The sequence below is a fragment of the Ricinus communis genome, chromosome 6 (assembly GCF_019578655.1).
Source record: "Ricinus communis isolate WT05 ecotype wild-type chromosome 6, ASM1957865v1, whole genome shotgun sequence".
In the NCBI taxonomy this organism is placed as follows: domain Eukaryota; kingdom Viridiplantae; phylum Streptophyta; class Magnoliopsida; order Malpighiales; family Euphorbiaceae; genus Ricinus; species Ricinus communis.
In genome coordinates, this window is record NC_063261.1 from 5,456,965 (window position 1) to 5,472,289 (window position 15,325).

The following is a 15,325-nucleotide window of genomic DNA, read 5'->3' on the forward strand; positions in this document are numbered from 1 at the left end:
TGGATTTTCATAGTCAAGCATAAGGCGGATGAGAGTGTGGAAAGGTACAAAGCCCGTTTAGTAGCAAAGGGGTTCACTCAATCATATGGGATAGACTACTTGGAAACTTTTGCTCCAGTTGCCAAACTTAATACAATTTGAATTTTGTTGTCATTGGCAGCAAATAATGACTGGCCACTTTACTAACTAAATGTCAAGAAGCCTTTTTGAATGGGGACTTGGAAGAAGAAGTCTACATGGAGATCCTTCCAGGATTTGAAACTCAAATTGGTGGCAGCAAAGTCTGCAAGCTCAAAAAATTGCTGTATGGTCTCAAGCAATATCCACGAACATGGTTCAACAGATTTACAAGAGCAGTTAAAAAGAATGGATATATTTAGTGTCAAACTGATCACACTGTTTATTAAACATTCTTTTGAAAGAAAATCTCCATCTTAATGGCATATGTGGATGATATTGTTCTAACAGGGGGATGACATTATACACATAGGTAGATTCAAAGAAGTTTCAAAGAAAAAGTTTGAAACCAAGGACTTAGGAAGTCTCAAGTATTTTTTGGGCATGGAAGTTGCTTCATCTAAAGGAGGTATCTCGGTCTCCCAACATAAATATGTGTTAGACTTGTTAAAAGAAACTATGATGATGAATTGCAAACCAGCTACCACCTGTATGGATTCCACTTGTAAGCTAGGAACAATAAAGGATAGCACCTAAGGACAAAGGAAGATCCCAAAAGCTTGTAGGGAAGCTGATTTACCTCTCATACTAGACCGGATATAGGATTCCCAATAAATGCAGTTAGTCAATTTATGAACATAGTCAATTTATGAACAATCCTACCAAGAAGCATATGAATGTTGTTTATAGGATCTTGAGGTACCTAAAAATGACACCTGGTAAAAACTTTACTTCAAGAAAACAGCATAAAAAGGGGTTACAGTTCTCACAAATGCCGATTGGGCTGGTTCAACTACAGACAGACGATCAACATCTAGGTACTGCACATTTGTATGGGGAAACTTAGTAACTTGGAGAAATAAAAAACTGTTGACAGTTGTTCCCATGTTTTTAGGGCTTAATTTTAGGAGTTAATTAGTATTGACTCTTGATTGTAGGAGCCAATCATGCATATTACTGTAAATTAGGCAGTAGAGATTCTTTCTTTTTAGAGATGTGTGAAACCCTATAAATAGAGATTAATGGATGTAGAAATAAACAACAGAAGCAATTATATTTCTTCTTGTCCTAAAAACTTCATGGTACCAGAGCATGATCCCTTTAGGGTGACTCTCATATTGCCAACCCTAGTATCAGCCTCTCTGCATATTTCAACCAAATCAAATTTTTAGTTCTTCACTACTCCTACAGGAAGGAGTCTCCTTCTATCCTGCCTTAACAAGTAGAGAGAAGAGAAAGTCACTACTTTTTTGAATTTCTTCTAGTGGTTTATTCCAGCAGTTTTTTAGACATGTCTGACGGAAAGAAGGAAGGATCTTCTAATCCCACTGAGCATGGTGGTAGAAACATGATAACCACTATGAATGACAACCCTTCTCTCCAAATCAGTCCAGTCAAACTAGATGTAATGAATTATCTTGCTTGATCGCAATCATGCTTGCTATTTATTCAGGCTAGGGGATTGCAAAGTTACATCAATAATGACAAAAGAAGACCTGATGGAACAGATCCTGTATGCAGCAAATGGGACTCAGAAAACTCTCTCATCATGTCATGGTTGCTCAATTCAATGCAACCACAGATTGCTCGAGGCTATTTACTCCTTGATACAGCTCAGAAAATTTGGGATGCAGCTGCCCAAACTTATTCCCAGTCAGGTAATGATGCCCAGGTATATGAATTGCGGAAAAAAATTCATGAAACCAAACAAGGTGAGCTGACTATTGCCCAGTATTTTTCTGAACTTAATGGCTTGTGGCAAGAACTTGACTATTATCAGGATTTACAAGCGTCTTGTACAGCTGATGCAACAAAGTTCCATAAAATAATGGAAAAGGAACGTGTGTATGACTTCCTAGCAGGATTAAATGATGTGTATGATCAGATCAGAGTTCAAGTACTTGGACGTGACCCTTTACCCTCCTTGCGACAAGCATATAGCCATGTGCAGCAAGAAGAGAGCCGACGAAATGCTATGCTGCCAACTATTTCAACTGAAAGATCAGTTATGATGGCTCAATCATCATCTATGAAACCTGATTCAACTAGAATTGACTCTCTGAAGGAAGTAGAACAAGACAGTAGAAGGTGCGACTATTGTGGTAAACCAAGGCATACTAGAGAAACATGCTGGAAACTTCATGGTCGCCCACCACGTGGTCGAGTGGGAAAAAAAATCTGGTAGTACACAACCTCAAGCTCATGTCTCCGAAACTCTTGACATTGAATTGCCAAGAGAAATCAACCCTTCTAGTGGACTTTCCAATGAAGAATTGAAAACTCTTAAAGTTCTTATAGCTAAGTTTGAATCCCCTTCCACTGCAGCCACTACTTCCACTCCTTCATCTTACCTTGCACATTCAGGTATATCACATCTAGCCTTACATGCTGGGCATACTAATACCTGTGATACTCCTAGTGAATCATGGATTTTAGATTCTGGAGCATCGGATCATCTGACCAGTTCTCGAAAAAAATTCTTCACTTACAATTCTTATTCAGGTCATGAAAGAGTCCGTATTGCGGATGGGTCCTTCTCTCCCATCATCAGGAAAGGTTCTATAAGTTGTACTTCATCTATTAAACTACCACTTGCCTTGCATATTCCTGGTTTCTCACATAATTTGTTATCTGTTAGTGCTCTTACAAGAGATTTAAACTGTAAGATTGAACTTTTCCCTTCTCATTATGTCATACAGGAATTGAGCACTGGGAAAACGATTGGCTATGGTAGAGTACACAATGGCTTGTACCAGTTACATGAAGGACCAATTTCTAAGGCTTTACTAGGTGAATCTGAATCAGCTCCTCATTTATTTAAGCAATGTGATTTAAAGACCTTAATTTGTGATGCATGTGAATTTGATAAGAATACTAGAACTTCATATCCTTCAACTAATAATAAAAGTTTGGTGCCTTTTGAGATGATTCATTCAAATGTGTGGGGCCCCAGCCCAGTAGTTTCTTTATCTAGGTATAAATGGTTTGTGACATTTATTGATTGCCACAGTAGGATGACATGGGTGTATTTGATGCGTGCCAAAAATGAAGTTTTTTCTTGCTTTCAGTCTTTCCATAGAATGATCAGTACACAATTTAGTGCTAAGGTGAAAATTTTCCGAACTGATAATGGTACAGAGTATATGGAGAAAACCTTCCATAGCTATTTAGACACTCGTAGGATTATTCACCAAACTAGTTGTGTTAATACTGGTGCTCAAAATGGAGTATTTGAACGAAAGAACAGGCATCTCTTAGAAGTTGCTAGGGCACTTATGTTCACCATGCATGTTCCTAAGGCTTATTAGGGTGATGCGATTCTTACAGCTGCTTATTTAATCAATCGTATGCCATTAAGAACCTTGAATTTTAGGTGTCCTATAGAACTTATCCAGGGCAATAACTCTCACATTATTTCCCCAAAGGTTTTTGGATGTGTTTGTTTTGTGCATAAGAACTATGGAGGAAAACTAGATCCGAGAGCCTTAAAATGTGTTTTTATTGGCTATTCACCTACTCAAAAGGGATATAAATGTTATCACCCTTCGTCTAGAAAGGTGTATGTGAGTATGGATGTCACCTTCCGGGAGTCAGAAGCCTTTTATCCACCATCACCTCTTCAGGGGGAGAATGATCATATAGAAGATGTGATTTCTCTTGGTCAACCTATACTTGAGTTGCCTATGTATAATGGTCAGGGGGAGCACGGAAGTGATGATAATACTTATGATGGAGATCATATTCAAACTGATGCTGAAAAAATACTTGAACAGGCAAGGAAAAGATTGGACAAACTTGATCTATTAACGTACTCACGCAAGAAAAAGGAGGATACTACTCTTCATAGCCAATCACCCAACCCGGGCTCAACTCCTGTGGATTCAGGTAATCTATCTCCTCCTTCTAACTTGTCTAATGAACTTCCATCTCTTAATTCATGTGATAATGACCTTGATCTTCCAATAGCTGTCAGGAAAGGAGTTAGATCTTGTACTCAACATTCTATCTCTAACTTTGTTTCGTATAAAGATTTGTCTCCTTCCTATAGAGCCTTCTTGTCTTCTTTGCATTCTATCTCTATACCACAGGGATGGGAGGAAGCTATTAATGATCCTAAATGGAAAGATGCTATGGTAGAAGAAATGAAAGCCTTGGTAAAGAATGGAACATGGGAGGTTGTCGACATGCCATTCAGAAAAAAACCAGTAGGATGTAAATGGGTATTCACAGTGAAGCATAGGGCAGATGGCTCCATTGAAAGGTTAAAGGCGCGACTGGTGGCAAAAGGTTTCACCCAAACCTATGGCATTGACTACCAAGAAACATTTGCACCTGTTGCCAAGATGAATTCAGTAAGAGTGCTCTTATCTTGTGCTGCAAATCTTGGATGGGATCTTCAGCAGTTCGATGTTAAAAATGCCTTCCTACATGGTAACTTGGAAGAAGAAGTCTATATGGAAATTCTTCCAGGTTTTTCCAATCAAAAAACTAAAGGGAAGGTATGCAGATTAAAGAAAGCCTTATATGGTCTGAAACAGTCCCCTCGAGCCTAGTTTGATAGGTTCAGTAAAGCAATCATTGCTTTTGGTTACAAACAAAGCCATGCAGATCATACTATGTTCATCAAATATCTCCAAGGGAGGATTACTATTCTCATTGTATATGTTGATGATATAGTGATAACAGGTGATAATCAAGAAGAAATGACTAGGCTGAAGAAGTATTTGGCCACGGAGTTTGAGATCAAAGATCTAGGTAAATTATGATATTTTCTTGGGATAGAAGTTGCTCGATCAGAAAAGGGTATATTCATCTCCCAAAGAAAATATGTCATTGATTTGCTAAAGGAAACAGGAATGCTAGGTCGTAAACCCGCTGACACTCCCATCAAGCCAATCATAGGGCCGAAAGAAAATGTCGGAGAATTAGTTGACATTGATCGATATCAACGACTGGTTGGGAGATTGATTTATCTTTCTCATACATGGCCTGACATTGCTTATGCGGTAAGTATAGTCAGCCAATTTATGCATAGTCCCCGAACTATACATCTTGATGCTGTCTTTCGAATTTTAAGGTATCTCAAGTCTAGTCCAGGTAAAGGAATACTTTTTGTGAATAATGGTCATTTACGAATTGAAGCATATTCTGATACTGATTGGGCGGGCTCTCCTAATGATAGAAGATCCACTTCTGGTTATTGTGCCTTCATGGGTGGAAATTTGGTCACTTGGAGAAGCAAGAAACAAAGTGTAGTGGCTAGGTCAAGTACTGAAGCAGAATACAGAGCAATGGCGCAAGGAGTATGTGAACTATTATGGCTTAAGAAGTTAATGCAAGATCAACATCTTCTAGAAGAAGAATGTGTGTTGTTACATTGTGATAATAAGGCAGCCATAAGTATTGCTCATAACCCAGTATAACATGATCGTACAAAACATGTTGAGATTGATCGATTCTTCATCAAAGAAAAATTAGAAGATCAAAGTCTCAGAATCAGCTACACAAATTCAAAAAATCAATTAGCTGATGTATTTACCAAGGGGTTATGTACTGGATTGTTTCACTCTTTTGTATGCAAGATGGGTATGGCTGATATACATACACCATCTTGAGGGGGAGTGTTGACATTTGTTCCCATGTTTTTAGGGCTTAATTTTAGGAGTTAATTAGTATTGACTCTTGATTGTAGGAGCCAATCATGCATATTACTGTAAATTAGGCAGTAGAGATTCTTTCTTTTTAGAGATGTATGAAACCCTATAAATAGAGATTAATAGGTGTAGAAATAAACAACAGAAGCAATTATATTTCTTCTTGTCCTAAAAACTTCAAAAACATATTGTGTCGCGGAGCAGCGCTGAGGCAGAGTTCAGACAATGTCTCAAGAAGTGTGAAGGAATCTAGTTAAAAAGGGTGCTAGAGGAACTGAGAATTCCATTTGATAGACCTATAATAATGCATTGTTATAACCAGGCTGCTATTAATATTGCCAAGAATCCAATAAATCATGATCGAACCGAACATGTTGAAATCGATCGATATTTTATCAAAGAGAAGATTGAAGAAGGAACTGTCAACTTGTTACACTACAACAGCCCATCAAACTGTTGATATTTTAACAAAAGCTTTATCTAGGACTCATTTCGATTACCTGATTTGCAAGCTGGGTATGATCAACATCTACTACCCAACTTGAGGGAGGGTGTTGAAAATCTATTTTAACGAGTCCTAGAATTTAGGAGCTCTATCTAGAATAAAAGGATTTGGTTAGTTTTAATTCTTATCTTTAATGATTCCTGGTTTAGTAGAATAATTATCTAAATTAGTTAGATAATCATATCTCTTAGTTATCAGCAGATCTGGAGCTGCTAACTCTTGTATGTATATGTACCTTTCTGCTCGTTAGAGGAATAAGAAGTGAAATTATTTCTTTTCTTCTCAAATCACTTCAAATCATTTTACGAGTCAACAATATTCTGGTAAAATTTCTGTACCTGCTCGAACAGGGCAGTAGGATGGATAGCAATATTTAAGATTTCAAATTGAGCATATTAATATTTCATCTTTAAGGCCAGGGTTTTCAAAATGATATGAATCAGATCATAGTGTAGCTGAGATGGATTATATCAGCTACTGCTATTAGGGAATTATTTAGATTTGACAATTGACATAATAGCAATAACAATGATTTAAAATTCACTATTAAGCCTACATGACATGGTTAGATTTAGTCTTACGATTCTAATCCATAATAATTTTGTTAAAATTATATAAATTGGTCCACATTGAATCAACAATTACAAGCTAGCACGAAGACAAGCGGTAAAATACGCATTTGGGCAGCAGCAACAGGGTTGGGAAGGGGGAGATAGGAGGAAGTGGGGCAGAAGGCATAGGCATAGAGATAGATTCATTTTCCTCTATTCCCTTCAAAGCCCTTGCTTCCTTTTAAACTTCAATGGACTATATAACAAAAGCTATATCAGCCCCAGGTCATTGAAATATATTTCTTTAAACAAAACTTCTGCAATTACTTAGCTTAGTCTTATAATTTGTTATTCAAGTTTATAGTCAATTTTACTCATAATATGATGCACGTGGTCCATGAAAATGATATACCTTGAAATAAAAATGGAATAATCCATATTTGGCCCCCTGTACCTTTTTTCCCGAATTGAGTCCTTGCACTTTCATTTGCTGATATTGAGTCCTTATACTTTTACTTTTATAAAATTTAAGTCCTTTTCTTAGGGAAGGTATAAATAGTGTTAACTAAGTGTGCAAAATATGCTATTTGGTCCTTGTATTTTTAAATCTTACCCACCAAGTCCTTACATCTTAATTTTTAACCAATTAAGGCCTTAAGTTTTTTAAGGAATTTTACTTGACACAATAAAAATATTTAAAATTAATTTAAAGATTAGTTAAAAAATTTTAGGAATTTGACTAGACCACTTTATTTAAATTAAAAAAGATAAAAATTCCTTCGGGAGTTATATAATAATGAATAATTTAGAGATTTGTTTTATAATGAACATTCAAATTCCATGACATATATATGAATTAGTACATATTTTATTTGGTCGTTGTCGTGTATATATTTAATTAATAGATGTGATTTGACTAACACCCTAATTAAATATTTGTATAATTAATAAGTTCTTATTAAAATATATATTTTTTGTCTTAATTTTTTATTATTTGCTAAAAATTAGAGTTTTTTATATAATTACCTTTATAAGTAGCTAATGTCTCTTTTACTATTAGCTCATCTCCTATTTTTATTAATTAAAACACCATGTCTTAATTATATAACTAATTAATTTAAATAAGTTAAAATCAAGTGGTATCATTCCAATTAAATTAATATCTTATTAACAAAATAGAAAATATATTTTAAATTTTAAATTATAATAAATTTTTAGACCAAATGCATACATATGCATTAAGCAAATTTTAATCACTATTACAAGTTAAAATTTTAAATGATATTTTACAAGGGGTCAATGTTACCATAGTAGAAGTATAGGGGTTTAATGCTATGAAAATAAAAGTACAAAGACTCAATCTCAGCAAAATAGAAATACAAAAATTCAGAACATAAAACTTAAAAATTATTTCTATATGCATTAACTGCGCGTGTAATACAGGTTCCTAACTACCATTAAACTAAGGCTTAAATTTCATAAAAATAAAAGTATAAGGACTTAATGTTATGAAATAAAAGTGCAAGGACTCAATCCAAGAAAAATAGAAGTACAGGGGACCAAATATGAGTTATTCCAATAAAACTTTCATATTTCAGGATAGAGGTCCAAAATAATTTCTCCATCTACCATGCATGGTTTTTAGTTACTATTTTATGTTATATGTTGACAATATTATATGCTTTGCATTTTGTAAAATATATCGAGTCAAATTGTCACAGCAGCATAGGATAATTTCACAAACTCTATCTAATGTTGTGACAAGACTTAGCAATATTGCAACAGAGACAAAACCTCACTATCAAATGATACCTAAATGTTTTCAGCTCAAATTCTATGATGAGATGAAGATGACCAATGCAACAGATATCTTATGTAGAGCTGGATAGAGTGTTGTAAAAATTCATAATACATCCATTTCTTTTCATATGTAGAGCTGAGTCTTTGGGATCTTACAGTGGCCTCTGGATTGTGAATTAATGCACACAGCACATCCACTAGCTCTCCAAGATTATGAGGAGGAATATTGGTTGCCATGCCAACCTACAATACATTAAATTATTTAAAACTAACTACCCACTCTATGCAGTAAAAGAACATCTACAGTAAGGAGGAAAAAATGTTAATATTACCGCAATCCCAGATGACCCATTTAACAATAATGTCGGAAGCCGTGCAGGCAAAAGAGAAGGTTCCTTTTGGGAATCATCAAAATTAGGTACAAAATCAACCTGCAATAGAAGAAATGGCATAGAACAATACATTAGATGACTTGAAACAAAATAAGATTAACTCAATGTATCATCGATCAGCTCTTACTGTATCTAATTCAAGATCAGCCAATAAAACTGCTTCCGTGAGTGCCTGCAAGAATGAAACTGAAGTGATAGGCCATCCATCAAGTCGGTTGACTACTTTAAGCATCCAACCAAAATGAATAACAAATATCAGAAACAGTCAAACAACCTAAGTATCAACTACTGATGTTTCAGTTACATGGTATTGGTAAGACAACTAAAGTATGATGTCCAAGAGATAAATAAGGTGCAATAGTGAAAATGGCAATAGACTTCTGACAGGAATGCACTTAAAGATAGCATTTAATTTGTCGGCTTTAAATGTGGCTCATACCCAAAAGTTTCTGATAGAATTAAGCAAACAGATTGAAATAAGTCTATCTATATCCTAGTATGTGCACAAACATACATTAATTCATGCATGTTGATATAGTCTCATGAATTTTTTGGAAAAAAAGAAAATGAAATTAATAAGAAATAATAGAACTATAAACCACAACTGCACATAGCTGCAAGTGACAACACAATAACGAATGAAAACGGGCAGTCTGTCTATCTAGAACAAGCTTCCTCATAGTCATAGTAAACCCGCAGATTTTGACACATTTTTGTATGGTAACCATGCAAGAAATGCAATCATGACATCAACAATCTATACTATTGACATATTTGTGGCACAACATGGACTATGCTGAACTTAGTTGACATATCTTTATACATATTTTTGGCACTTACAAATATCTTTTAGATACCCACCAGCATGGGCTATAAATAGGATTTGCGACAGATTAAGAATTATCCAAAATCAATTGGCTAAATGAGTTCTTAAATTCAATCAAAACCATTAGTTTAATGCACTTCTGTAATTTCACTCCATGTCTAATGTCTAACAACTCTGGAAATCCATTCCACTTCCATCATCAAACATCATTTAAAAATTAGAAACAAAGAAAATTATATTATATAATTTTAAACAAGCCATCTGATATATTAGCCACAGTTAGTTTTTGACACGAGTATGAATACGCATAGATATAACGGATATTATCTATATTATAGTTATGGTTATTATAACTTATTACAGAACATAAAAGAACAACTAATACAAAACAATGCTATCTGTGTACACGAAAACCTTTTACAGCATAGGCATCCTTAGTGCACATTGTACATAAATAGTAGTTGTAATAGAAAACAATAGCTATGCTTGTCCTTGGAATGATATTTGAAAGAAACCACTTGGCTACTTAAAGGAAGCTAAATTAAAGGGATAAATGGATTATACACGTGTATGTGTGTGCACTCAAACAAAAACCGAAAAGGGATAGCATACTTCCAGCCTGCACTTACATAAATAGTAGTTGTAATAGAAAACAATAGCTATGCTTGTCCTTGGAATGATATTTGAAAGAAACCACTTGGCTACTTAAAGGAAGCTAAATTAAAGGGATAAATGGATTATACACGTGTATGTGTGTGCACTCAAACAAAAACCGAAAAGGGATAGCATACTTCCAGCCTGCACTCTGTATAACGCATTGCAGCAGGAGGATCTGCATCAATCGAACCAAAATTCCCATGGCCCTGGATAAGTGGGCTTCTTAAGGAGAAATCCTGCATAAGAGATTACCAACTTAAATTAATATACATGCAACTAAGGGTTAAAGAAGTTATGGCACTCCAAAAAGCAAAGACTTTCATAACAAATAACAAATAAGAAGTTCCACTCCCACTTTTACCTGTGCCATTCGCACCAAGGCATCGTAGACCGCAGAATCTCCATGGGGATGAAACTTACCCAGAACCTGAAAATGAGGAGTATAACATGCTTAAATTATAATAATTTAGTTATAAACCAAATAAAAAAGAAACAGAATGATGTGCTTTATTTAACATGAAAGAAGTTCTAACCTCACCAACAACTCTAGCACATTTTTTGAATGGCTTTCTTGAGGAAAGACCCAATTCATGCATGGCAAATCTGCAAGCAAAATTTCAAAACCCAACTAATTATATTTTCATTTTCACAAAACAATTACCAAAAAAACACATAGACTATATAATTTATTTATGTAATAAAAAGAACATAACATAAATACAAAATGAAATTGTAACTCACAAAATTCTACGGTGTACAGGCTTCAGGCCATCCCTAACATCAGGCAAAGCCCTACCGAGTAAAACAGACATCGCGTAGGCCATGTAAGCCTCAGTGGCTTCTTTGTGAAGCTCCGTGTGAACAACACGCGCATCTCTGCCTCCATTGGAGTCTTTCACCACCAACAGGCTCCCATTTTGCTCTTCATTTGAATGGCTTTCCTCTTTTGCTGAAGTGTAGACTCTGCGTCGTGCTTGCACAGGCTGGAGATGGGTCCAGGATGAGGGAGTGAGCGTTGTTGATAGGAAGCGGAGGTCAGAGAGGTGGCGCTGCTGGTGACGAAGCCTAGAGAAGCGGAAAGTGTGGGAGAGAGGGAGGCTGCGCCGGAGAAGAGAGGAAGATAAACGGACAGCGGAAGAAAGTGCCATATTATTATTAGGGTTTAAGACAATAGAAGAAGAGGGATTCATGCCATGAAAATCAAAGAGGGTTTAGGATTTTTTTTATCTTTTCAGAGGGTTTTAGCTTCTGTTGGGCGTTGTGTCTGAAGAAGACAGGGAGGGAGGTTCAGTTAAGGACTTTAAAAAAATTATAATGATAAATAATAATAATAATAATAACAACAATTAATAATTCTATGGTAATTCTATATGACTTTCTAACTCTAATAGAATTAACTAGTAATTAAATTTTTAATTTTAAAAAAATTAATAAATTATTTACATTATATATATAATAAAATTTAAATAATTAAATATAAATTTTTATAAAAATTAAATACAACAAGTAAAAAAATAATTTTTATTTTATTTTATTCATATATTAATTTTATATATTTATTATATTATAATACTTTATTAATTTTATTTAAAATTTAAATATTTATAAAATTTATAAAATATTATATGATTGCCATATCAGATTATAGATTTCTCATTAAAATTATGATATTTAGTATATATTTATGATGTATATTAATTTATTTCTACAGGAGAATTGCATAAATTAGATAATTTATTTGTGCGAATGAGAGGTATTTATATCCACTCAACTTATTCAAGATAGCAATGCAATTTATATATTGATTAGTAATAAATTAGTAATTGGACTCACACCATATATATATATATATATATATATGTATGATGGAGTTCAAATAACTTCGTAGAAATTTTCATAAAAGAATTGAAGATAAAAAATTAGAAAAATATATATTATTTCTAATTTTATTTTTATTAATATATTAATTATGTGTTCATTGTCACTATAATTCTTTATTAATATATTTAAAATCTGATATTCTTTAAATTTATAAAATATATAACAATATATGAGTTCTCACTATACAATAAAAGAATACTCATTAATAATTAAATATTTTTAATAAATATTATATTATATACTATTTTATTAAATATTTTTATATTATAATTTTATAATAATAATTCACGCACGTGATGAGTAATATAGTAATAATTAGAATTACAATAATAATCTCAATTTCACTAGCTTGCATATCAACTTAAATTTTTTATTTCACAAGTTAAATTATTAATATATAAAACATTTAAATAGTAATCAATAATATATATATATATATATATAAAAGTCCTGAAATATAAAATCGATTTTTTATGATAAATATAATTCAAACAATAGTTCTAATTCTATAAATAGTATTTTAATTGTATTTTAAATATTATAGTTACTAATGTGTTTATTTCTTAATTACGTTATAATTAAGAAATTTTAAAAATAACGTATTAATTATATATAATTAATAAATTAATATATATATTTTCTCTTGAACAATAAGCTAATAAAAACGCTATACTTCATTTCGTTTCAACTCAGCCTTTTACTTTTGTCAGCACTTATTTTCCACATCTAGATATCGAGAGAATTTACGAAAAACCTTATGATGAAAGTTATTGTTTTTTTCGAGTGTCAGAGACGAAGGCGGATGAATCCGAAATTATGATTAAAAATGATTGAGTTTAAATCATTTTTCTAGATCAATTTGAATTTAATTGTCAGAAAAAATAAGTTTGGGGGGTGAAATAGAAGTTTCCGTAAGTTTAGAGGCTAAATTGCAAAAAAAAAAAAACTTTCTTGCTCTCTAGAGCCAATCACTTTGCGTAGCCGACCGACTCTAGACAATGCCAATTGGCAAATTTTCGTGTATTTCAACTATTAAATACCCATATGAGTTTCTAGAAGGTCTTTTGTGATAATTATCAAGATTATAAAGATTTTTTAATGGATATTGTTGATTGATATTAGAAAAATATTTGAAAAACTTAAAACTTATTATTTTGTTTTCTAACTCTAGCTCTATATATACATCATTAACTTCCAAGTCTAGGGGCCAATTAGCAATTATTAGTAATCCTTAACAACCTAGCAATCATTTTCAAAGAGAGCTAAAAACCTTATATTTAAAAAGCACATAATATTTTTTTCAAAAGCCACTAAGAAAGAACTATACATTTTTAGTACGACAATAGCTTTTTCAAATCTCAAGCAGCACTGGATTCTCAACCCATCTTCGATTCAACCGCTTTATCGTATCTTAAGACTCGCAGAACAACAACCTATGGTGACAACCTGAGGGTTTCCCTACATCTAGCATCATCAACATCTTCTCCATTAAATCGATTTTTTTGTATTCCTTTATGGTTTTAAAAACATGACTAGGTTTTTTTTGTTTATTGCTTTTCTATGTGTTTAAAATGATTAAGACAGAGTTTTTTATGAATTAATATGTTTATAATATGCTAAAAATTGAATATGATAATATGAACAATGCTGGGAATTGAATCTGATAATGAGAACGTGTAGGATTGTGAATCTGTTAATATGTTTGTTTTTGGCTTTTAGATATGATTAGTCAAATAATTAAGGTTGCTTGATTAAGACCTAAAATTTGTCACTTTCATTTACTAGAAATATCATTTTTTAGGGTTTGTATGATTTACTTAAGATTTTCACTTAATTTTATGCATTTTATTTAGTTTCATATTTTTTTAATTGATTTTTTTGTCTCATGTGCATGTATAATTAGTTTTGGGGCATCGAGTCAAGGAGAAACAGCTGTAAAACCGCCAATCAAAGTCTTAGAGCCGATCGGCTTAGTGCAAAGCCTATTAGGGTCTACGTTGAACCAATCGACTCTATGCCTTGATCCGATCGGTTGATCACCACTTAGCCCTAACTAGATTTTAGGCGTTTTCTTATGTTTCTTGAGTTGTAGGACGAGTGCATAGCACTTGAAGCTGCACTGTCAACTATGATGTCTATATGAAGAAGAGAAAAGTCATCATTAGGGCATATTGCCTTGTAGATCTCGATAATCCACACACATTCTTACTTTACCATCCTTTTTCGGGACCAGAAAAATGTTTGCCAACCATTTAGGATAGTCGACTACGTCGAGGAAAATAGCTTTCACCTGCTTAGCAATTATCGAGGAAAATAGCTTTCACCTGCTTAGCAACTATCCAGGAAAATAGCTTTCACCTGCTTAACAACTTCTTCCCGAATCTTTCTCTACCCATTTCGGCCTTAGCCTTCTCATTTTCTAGTTGATTGGCTTGATGTGTGGATAGGTTGGGATGTGGTGCTCTGCTATCTTCCATTAGAACCCTAGCATGTCATCATAGGACCAAGCAAATACCTCTTTCCCTTTTTTAACTATTTTCTCTAATTATCTTCTTTCCTTAAGAGTTATATCATGAGCTGTCGCAATGTTCTTTGGGTATTTATTTGTCTCTAAATTAAATGAATCAATTTGTATGGAATTGATGCCAAACATGCACATATCATGATTATCAAAATACACACTACCATTAGGAAAAGACATCGCACAAGTACGCAAGATTATCTTTCATTTCATTAATCTTTGAAATAAAAGAAACATCATCCTCATAAAGATTGGACATTATTACATTATCATAAAATACATCAATGATTTGCTCCTCTATCAGGGCAGTTAGCTCTTGTTAATTCAGTTTCTTAGGCGGAGCAGCGAATTCTTCCAGCTT

The 15,325-nt window shown here is 33.4% G+C and overlaps 1 protein-coding gene across 2 annotated transcripts in view; it reads right to left on the reverse strand.

Annotated features, from left to right (window-relative positions):
* The window catches only part of LOC8285983 (DNA gyrase subunit A, chloroplastic/mitochondrial), a 33,208-nt gene extending 21,356 nt beyond the window's left edge, over positions 1 to 11,852 (reverse strand). For both annotated transcript variants that reach the window (XM_048375559.1, XM_048375558.1), the window contains exons 1-7: positions 11,304 to 11,852; positions 11,096 to 11,165; positions 10,924 to 10,989; positions 10,697 to 10,798; positions 9,207 to 9,251; positions 9,020 to 9,118; positions 8,844 to 8,930 (exon numbers count right to left, since the gene is read on the reverse strand). In XM_048375559.1, coding sequence (XP_048231516.1) covers positions 8,844 to 8,930; positions 9,020 to 9,118; positions 9,207 to 9,251; positions 10,697 to 10,798; positions 10,924 to 10,989; positions 11,096 to 11,165; positions 11,304 to 11,752 — 918 coding nt within the window. In that variant the 5' untranslated portion in view covers positions 11,753 to 11,852. The remainder of the gene's footprint in view (positions 1 to 8,843; positions 8,931 to 9,019; positions 9,119 to 9,206; positions 9,252 to 10,696; positions 10,799 to 10,923; positions 10,990 to 11,095; positions 11,166 to 11,303) is intronic.
* Between the last annotated feature and the right edge of the window lie 3,473 nt (positions 11,853 to 15,325).